Genomic DNA, 8,801 nt, shown 5'->3' on the forward strand with positions numbered 1-8,801 from the left:
TTGGTTTGTCTCATGCCTAGAAAGTTAGGTATTAGTGATTATAATTAACAATAAGGTGTTTATTAAAATTAGATTCTAATAAGGACATGAATTTTGATGTAGGCCTACATGTTAGTTCACAAGGGGTCAGTAACAACAAGGTTTTGAATGTGTTAATATTTGAGGAATTAATATAAATAATATGCGCGTGACTGAGTAGGAGTGGAAACTTTCGTTCGTGTCACAGTGGTATTTTTCCTCAGCAGCGTTTTGAGGGACCAGCGGACACTAGGACCCAACCGTAGGCAGAAGTTTGGATGCTCACTGGAGGCTTCCGATGCACCTGAAGCACTCGCGAGCTCAGATTTCAGCTCCTCGCGGACAGCAGCACAGGTACAGCCTTATTCACAAACATGATGTTCTTTGTCAAAAAAAGAAAGAAAAAAGCGATTATTCAGGATACATTAATGTATTTTGTATCTGCAACTTTGGCTACTGCTGGCACTTTTATTTCCCTTAGCTTTTTTTTCTGTTGTTAAATGCCTTTACCATTTATTTTTGCTAATTTTCAGATGTCTGTGCTGTGTAGTTGTAATGTTTTACCGTTATCCCAGACACAACTTCAATCTTACCACGGAACTTCATATAAACATATAACAGAATTATTGTATGATTAAAACTAAGATAGATAATCTAAAAATGGAGTGAAATAAATTATTTAGAGACATTTATTAAATTTATTGTCTATTTTAGCTCGTATTTCAGAAATTTTGAATGTGTCTTAGTTGTTCTCCTACAGCAACCAATGTTGACATTTTTTTTTCTCTTTCAAAAATGTATTTATTTCCACCACAAAACATATGCTGGCATGATGATATTGACATTGTGTTGGAAATGTTTGTGACTAGACAAGACAGAATTCTGTCCACTGTAGTACAGTGTTTAGTTGGTTCATATAAATATCTTATTTTCAGTCTTTTTATGTGATTGGTTTGTGATTTTTGTAAAGATCATCAACATGACAGAATGTTTCAAAAACTGCTGCAGGACATTTATGTCCAAGAAGAATGAGCCAGAGATTCAGAGTAAGTCTCTCTCTCACCTTTACCTTGTGATTATTGTTTTTTTTTTATGCATACATACTGTAGCCTAACCTCATATATGAATTAGGAAAGATGTATACATTTCAATGTTTTATAGTGATTAAGGTTAGACTTCCGGGTAAGTTAACTGCTGAGTCTAATGTGAAGAGGAATGTTGGAGTGTCAGAGGATTATCTGCTGTCTAAACTGCCTCCGGATGGCCGGGAGGTTCCATTCTTTGTCCCAAACTTCAACCCTTCCTATATCCAGCCGAGAGGAGCACAGCACTCTGGCTACAACATTGGGCAACAGAGTAAGCAATATGACTATATAGTTTATTTATTTATTTAGTTAAATGTAATTATTTAGTTACATTTGTATGTTATTTTATTGAATTCTATTTTTTTTTTAAGTAGCCTACATATTTAAGTACAAATTCGATATGAATGATTTTAGGTGCCACAAGGACCACTTATGCAGAAAGGAAGGCAGAACTCGCAATAGCCGGTCAAATGATGTATGACCCTGATTTGACCTTAAACAGAAGTCATATGATCTGCTACGTGTCACCTGGCTCACTGAGACGCCCCACTCTGAAAATCAGACCCAATAGCAGTCCTGGCACAGGTGAGACACCTTTAGATGTGCCTAAAACACCAAGTCTGTTTAGTACCTGTGTGTGTGTTGTTTAAAGAGTGCAATTTCACTTCCTCATAGCATCACTCAGTACGTAATTTCTCAGCATGTAACTTCAAATATTTACATTCCACCTGTGCATAATCCTTCTGTTTTATTCCCTCTCCTAAATTCCTGATTGTTCATGAATCAAAAATTGCACTGACAGTGTCCCAGATCACATTGTTGAGAGGCCACATTCAGATCATTTTAATGCTTTACATAGATTTCTTTTAAGTTAAATCAATCCAATGATTTATGTCTGTTTGGTACACAGGTTTGGAACACAGAGACAAACAGACACTCAGTTCTTCCATGTATGATTTGTCAAACACTCAGGGCCATGTACAGGTAGGTTCACATACATACACACACACACACACACACACACACACACACACACTTAACAACCCAATCCATAAAACGTAATCGTAATTAAAAACTACATCTTTCACTTGCTGCTGAGATCCCATACACCTGTTCACATGTGAGCTATTATTATATGATGCATATAAAGAAATGTAATATATCCCTCTGATGGCATTACCAGCAGTCATTATTCCAGTCTTCAGTGTCACATGACCCTTCAAAAATCATTGTAATATGCTTATTTGGTGCTCAAGAATTTTATTTATTATTAACAATAGTAAAAATGATTGTGTTGCTTAATATATTTGTGTAAACATGATTTTTTATGAATAGAAAGTTCAACATTTTGATCAATTTCTTTGTATTAATTGTTTAATTTCTTTTCAAAGTCCTAACGATTGCAAATATTTAAACGGATTTAAACGGAGGAATATAATAATTAGTAAACATTATTTATGATATTTATCATTATTTATATAAACACTTCATTTTCTGAGCAAACTGCACTTCAAGAGTAGCTCGGCTATCAACTTTAAAAATTAAGATATATTAATAAGATATATTAATAAAATATGAATAATATAGCATTTGCTGCTGGAATAATTAATATTTATCTCAATTAATATTTAACTTAGCTGATAATTGATAACTTTAGTTATCATACTACTTCCATGCATTGTTAGTATGTCAGAAATCATCATCACTATTGGGAAGTCTATGTATTGGAAATTGGTCATGGTGTTGTTCAATTTGGTGAGGTATCTTTTTTATTTTATTTATTCTTTTTTTTTTCAAGTTAAATAGAATGTTTATGGTCTTGTTTTAATTAGATCAGATTGAATTCCTTATTGAAATTTAGTCTATATACATTAATACTTTACTGTTTAATGAGTAGAAGTAGTGTTGTTCAGTAAGATTTATTCCTCTCTTATTCCTTCAAGCGTTATGATTCTGTATCCAGTGTCCAGAGCAGCACATCCTCCATTCAGGATTCCTTTGGGAGCAGCCGTAGTCTAGGTAACCATTCATGATGGAACACTGAAATCATAACTGCAGACAAGCGCATTCCAAAAGAACCCTCAAAGTTCCCTTCCAATAGAACTTTCTGGAAAGTGTTCCGCTCCAGTGTTATCTGGAATTTCCACCACAGATTAATTTGTTTGGTTATCCGTATTTACTTTTTGGACCCTTTATTTCACAACAATCTCACCCCCCTCTCATCACCCTGAACACACTTAAACACGGACTCTCAAACAAACTTACATGCACACACACACACACACACACACACACACACACACACACACACACACACACACACACACACACACAGGACAGACTCAGATCACTGCAGATTGTGAAATCTTAAAAAACAGACAGTAATTACTTCCAAATGTTTTCCCTGAGGTCCAGTACACAAGTCCTCAGATAACTCTCAGAAAGTAGAGAGGATCTTTACATAACACAAACAATACACTGAAAATATAATTCAGTATATTTCATTTTCTATCTACGATTATGTTTTATAAGGTGGAGTTCAAACATCTAAGACCACTAGAGAAATGCTTCTATTTTGCATTTTTATAAATCAATTGAATGTGTTTTTAATTAACACTGAGCAAACAGTTGGATTACACTTTGTAGTTGTCCCTCGTTTTATTTCTTAACAACAGCACTTAATTAAGCTGAATATTCAATTTTAAACAGTATATTATATATAAAATATTTAATTGTGCGTAGACTCCATCACACTCTCTGGCGATGAGAGAGATTGTGAGCCGGGAAAAGTGTGTGTGCAGCTGAAGTATGAAGAGGCAGTGGAGCAGGTGTGGATCACCTTAGTGAAGGTATGATTTCATCTCTACAACTGATCATTGTGTCCCATCTAGAGTCCAGATGAATGGAGCCTCTGTGTTGCTCTGAGAGACCTTTAACAAATGATCGCATTTCCAACCAGCCATTTCAAATAATTAAATAATGTGTATATCTTATCTGCCTTTGCCTCTTTATTTTACACATAATATACAGTTTACATAATATATTACTGTTCATTTAATGCTCATTTATATTAACTTTATTCACTATATGTTCAGATATGACCAGATGCGGTTGTATCTTAGAGTTGTTTATAATATTAACAGACTGTTTGATCTCATATTTCATAATATTTCTGTCAATTATTTTCTAATATATTTCCTCCTTTTCCTCTTCTGAGAAATTGCCCTTTGTTGACATACAGTGGTTTTAGTGGTTGTAAAAGCTCATGAACAGGACATGTTGCTTTCGTCTTTTCTCACTGTTTCTCATTTTTATCTCTCTTTTTGATACTTCCTCTCTTGTAGTGTACAGACTTGAGTGTATATACTGACGGGGTGGAGGTGCAGAAGATTGGCATCAAAGGGGTCATCACCATGACCAAGCCAGTGCGATTTAAGAGCACCATCAAGGAAGCATCAGCAGTGAGTGAAATCCAGCCATCATAACACCCAAGATTCAGTTCAAGCTTCAGCATTGTTGAAATCAAGTGGTTAAAATGATTAGCATTATCCCCTGCTTGTAGATGCCAGAATTACACCATCTGCTTCTGAAAGGTTAAAGGTATAAAATTAGCCATGTATTCTGATGAAATAAAATATTTTGCAAGCAACATACACTACTATTTAAAGGTTTGTGGTCAGTGAGATTTTTGTTATTTATTTAGATGGATGCTGGATGCTAATACATTTGCCAGGATTAGGATGCTGATAAATTTATCAAAAGTCAGTAAAGTGTCAGTAAAAAAAAAATGTTACAAAAGATTTCAGGTTCAAATAAATGTTTTGAAATCTTTTGTACCTTTTACTAATCAAATAATCCTGAAAAAAAATATATATCACAGTTTCCAGTTTTTTTACATTGTTAAACATAATAATTTCAATAAATCACACACACACACACACACACACACACACACACACACACACACACACACACACACACACACACACACACACACACATATATATCGTTTTTAAATTAAATTTTTTATTGTAATATTTTTACTGTATTTCTAGTCAAATAAACAATAAATGCAAGCTTGATGAGCTTAATGGTCTTTTTTCATGAACATTTTTAACATTTTAATGAACCCAAACATATGAACCAGATATCTCAGTTTTTCCCATTATGATGAATGGAAATAACATTTTCCTGGAATCATAGACCTTGTTGATCAACATAACAAGAAAAGCTTATTGAGAATGGTTGTTCTGTCATCATTCAGATTAATTGTGATGCATTATTCAGCCGTCCCTTCAGTCCCTCATGTGTTTCTTGAATAATGACCATTCCAGCTGGACTGAAAACTCCAACACAAGCATAGTTTCATAAAAATAATACTTCCTCAGCTAAGTAAAAACATGTGTAGAGCTTGCAGTATTGGTTTGTTTTGCTTGCTTTGCAGATTAAGTTTGTAACTAGTTATCCCTCTCAGTTTATTGTCTCTCTCTGTCTCACTTTCAGGACACTGTCTTCATGGAGACATTCGTGTTCACTCTTAACTTAGAGCAGATACGCAGGTCTGCATTGGTGCTGTGCCTGCAGGCTCACACACCACGTAGGCGTACGCTGGGAGAGTGTGTATTATCTCTGCGAAACCTTGGACAACAGGAAACAAAGCACTGGCTGGAGTTCAAGCCTCACTCTAAAACACATGTGAGTCCTCACCTGCTGTATCCCTTTGTGACTGCATATCTAATCCCAAATGTCTCTCCTGATCCTTCCTGGTTTTGACTCTAAGGTTATTTGGAAAAAAAAATATTGAAACTTCCACCTGCAATTACCCACTGGACCACATATTTAACTTGCATCACAAATTGCACAGCTTCACTAGTTCTGCTCAGGTCTGGTCTGATATTAAGGTCACTAGGGCTGAAACAGACAGACAGAGAGTGACAGACTGCTGAAAACACTTCCTGAAGGAAACAACTTGACCCTTAAAATACTGATCTGTCTGAAGATCGTATAATAATATAATGTTACAAAAGGTTTCAAATGATCACTAAATGTTGTTTACCTTGTTTGAACTTTCTATTCATTAAAGAATCCTGAAAAAAATGTTTCATAGTTTCTACAGAAAAATTAAGGATGACTGTTTTCAACATTGACAATAATAAGAAATGTTTCTTGAACACCAAATTGCCATATTAGAATGATTTCTGAGGGATCATTATGACACTGAAGACTGGAGTAATGGCTTTACCATCACAGGAAAAAAAACTTAACATTTTAAAATAAATTAAAATAGAAAACAGTTATGTCAAATTACAATTATATTTCAGAATATTACTGTTTTTACTGTGTTTTTGATCATAGAAATGCATCCTTAGTGAGCATAAGAGGCTAAAAAGAACATTAAAAAATCATACCGATCCCAAAGTGAACAGTAGTCTATGTACTATACATACACATACACGTTTATCTATCATTATTTTTTTTTTACACTTATATAGGTGAAATTGTATAAACTGATCATTAGTAAAATCTTAATACATATACTGTGTATATATATATTTGTGTTTGTGTGTGTAAATCCTGATAGGAGTGTTACTGAGTGTTTATCATCTTTGTACATCATTTCACTGTAAGTAGGTCATCAAAGCATTGTTCAGCCTACTGAATGGTGCATACACACATACAGGTATCAGATTCAGCACTGCTGGCTGATTTGACCAGCTATAACATTTTGTGAACATTTGGAAACCCTGTGCGTTTTGCTTGTGTGTGCGTGTGATTGAAATCAAACACTTAACGGGGAAAATTGCTTTTTTGAAAAGAAAGTCAGAAATTGTTTTGGGTCTCAACTATAAATCGCAGCAGGTAGTCTGCCATAAACCCGCCCCCCACAAACAACAAACACACACATATATGCAACATTAAACCTAAGTCTATTGGGGATTATTTTGTGTGTTTCTGTAGGTGTGTCATGCTGAGCTTCAGCTGGCCTTGTGCTTCCAGCCAGTGAGTAGTCGAATGCAACTCCAGATCCTCAGTGCTCAAAACCTTCCATCATCTTCCTCACCACTTACACAGAGTGAGTCTTTCAGCTTTCATCATCATCATCTCGCACACTCTCAATAAGATAGCTTTACATCCTAGTCCATTTTAAAAATATATTTTCATTATAAGTTAAGTTCTCCTCCTGAAAGCCTTCTTATTTCTTATTAATATTCCTCCTTAGTTAATTGTTGTAGAGGAGTGACAGATATGACAATGTTGATCAAATGAACTGTGCAACTGGACATTCTCTTCAGGATTCTTTGTGAAGGTTGAGTTGTTGAGTGAGGGTAAGGTCTTACTGAAGAGGAAGACGAAGGTGATGAAGTCTTCAGAAGGGCAGATCCAATGGGGGGAAGTGCTTCACTTGCCCATCACCAATAAAGACCAGAATCTGCAGCTGGCAGTCAAACTCTGCAGTCGCGGCTCTGTTCGGAGAAAACACCTGCTTGGTCAGGTCAGTTTGAAGCAAAATACATACATTACTATGACACACTATATTTGGTATCCAACAAGTTTAAATTTGAAGTAAATTTATAAGATCAAAATTGATCAGAATTTGGTGCTCAACAAACATGTATTATTAATATGCTGAAAACTGTTGTGCTGCTTAACATTTTTGTAGAAACCATGATATATTTTTTTCAGGATTCTTTGATGTACAGAAAACGTTAAAAAGAGCAGCATTTATTCAAACATCAATTTCTTTACTGTCATTTTTGACCAATTTAAGGCATCCTAAGTTTCAGTCTTTATGTGTATTCGTTCATTTCTAGATCCTCTTGGGTCTAGAACAAAATTGCGAAAGCAGTTCTCCTGAGGCGGTGGAACAATGGAGGGATTCTATGGCTAATCCTGAAAAAGTGGTGACGTCTTGGCACAGAGTTGTGAGAGGATGAAGAAAGACATTTTTTAGCCAAGTGGATTTCAAAACTTTCAAAAAGGAAAAGAAACCCTTTTTCTATCTTTGAATAATTAAATATGGTTATTATATGGGAAAAAAGTGTTTGCCTAGAACGCTGTAGTACAACCCGAATTCCGGAAAAGTTGGGACATTTTTTAAATTTTAATAAAATGAAAACTAAAGGAATTTCAAATCACATGAGCCAATATTTTATTCACAATAGAACATAGATAACGCAGCAAATGTTTAAACTGAGAAATTTTACACTTTTATCCACTTAATTAGCTCATTTAAAATTTAATGCCTGCTACAGGTCTCAAAAAAGTTGGCACGTTGGCACGGGGGCAACAAATGGCTAAAAAAGCAAGCAGTTTTGAAAAGATTCAGCTGGGAGAACATCTAGTGATTAATTAAGTTAATTGATATCAGGTCTGTAACATGATTAGCTATAAAAGCTTTGTCTTAGAGAAGCAGAGTCTCTCAGAAGTAAAGATGGGCAGAGGCTCTCCAATCTGTGAAAGACTGCGTAAAAAAATTGTGGAAAACTTTAAAAACAATGTTCCTCAACGTCAAATTGCAAAGGCTTTGCAAATCTCATCATCTACAGTGCATAACATCATCAAAAGATTCAGAGAAACTGGAGAAATCTCTGTGCGTAAGGGAAGGGGAAGTCGTGGCCTAATGGTTAGAGAGTCGGACTCCCAATCGAAAGGTTGTGAGTTCGAGTCCCGGGCCGGCAGGAATTGTGGGTGGGGGGA

The 8,801-nt window shown here is 35.3% G+C and overlaps 1 protein-coding gene across 1 annotated transcript; it reads left to right on the plus strand.

Annotated features, from left to right (window-relative positions):
* The first annotated feature begins 197 nt into the window (after nt 1-197).
* On the plus strand, nt 198-8,155 carry LOC132111109 (tandem C2 domains nuclear protein-like). Its single transcript, XM_059518279.1, has 12 exons — nt 198-372; nt 989-1,064; nt 1,180-1,374; nt 1,518-1,688; nt 2,014-2,087; nt 3,047-3,122; nt 3,846-3,952; nt 4,448-4,564; nt 5,607-5,798; nt 7,062-7,176; nt 7,397-7,600; nt 7,932-8,155. The coding sequence occupies exons 2-12, from the start codon at nt 998-1,000 to the stop codon at nt 8,036-8,038; spliced, it is 1,425 nt and encodes a 474-aa protein (XP_059374262.1). The 5' UTR covers nt 198-372; nt 989-997; the 3' UTR covers nt 8,039-8,155.
* Nucleotides 8,156-8,801: the final 646 nt, after the last annotated feature.

The sequence above is a fragment of the Carassius carassius genome, chromosome 30 (genome assembly GCF_963082965.1).
Source record: "Carassius carassius chromosome 30, fCarCar2.1, whole genome shotgun sequence".
Taxonomy (NCBI): domain Eukaryota; kingdom Metazoa; phylum Chordata; class Actinopteri; order Cypriniformes; family Cyprinidae; genus Carassius; species Carassius carassius.

What these genes read in the sequence shown, in the direction of transcription:
- LOC132111109 (XM_059518279.1), top strand. Translation starts at nt 998, where the DNA reads ATGACAGAATGTTTCAAAAACTGCTGCAGGACATTTATGTCCAAGAAG. An exon ending in CCATCAAGGAAGCATCAGCA is followed by an intron (nt 4,565 to 5,606) that starts GTGAGTGAAATC and finishes TCTCACTTTCAG; the next exon opens with GACACTGTCTTCATGGAGAC. An exon ending in TTCCTCACCACTTACACAGA is followed by an intron (nt 7,177 to 7,396) that starts GTGAGTCTTTCA and finishes CATTCTCTTCAG; the next exon opens with GATTCTTTGTGAAGGTTGAG.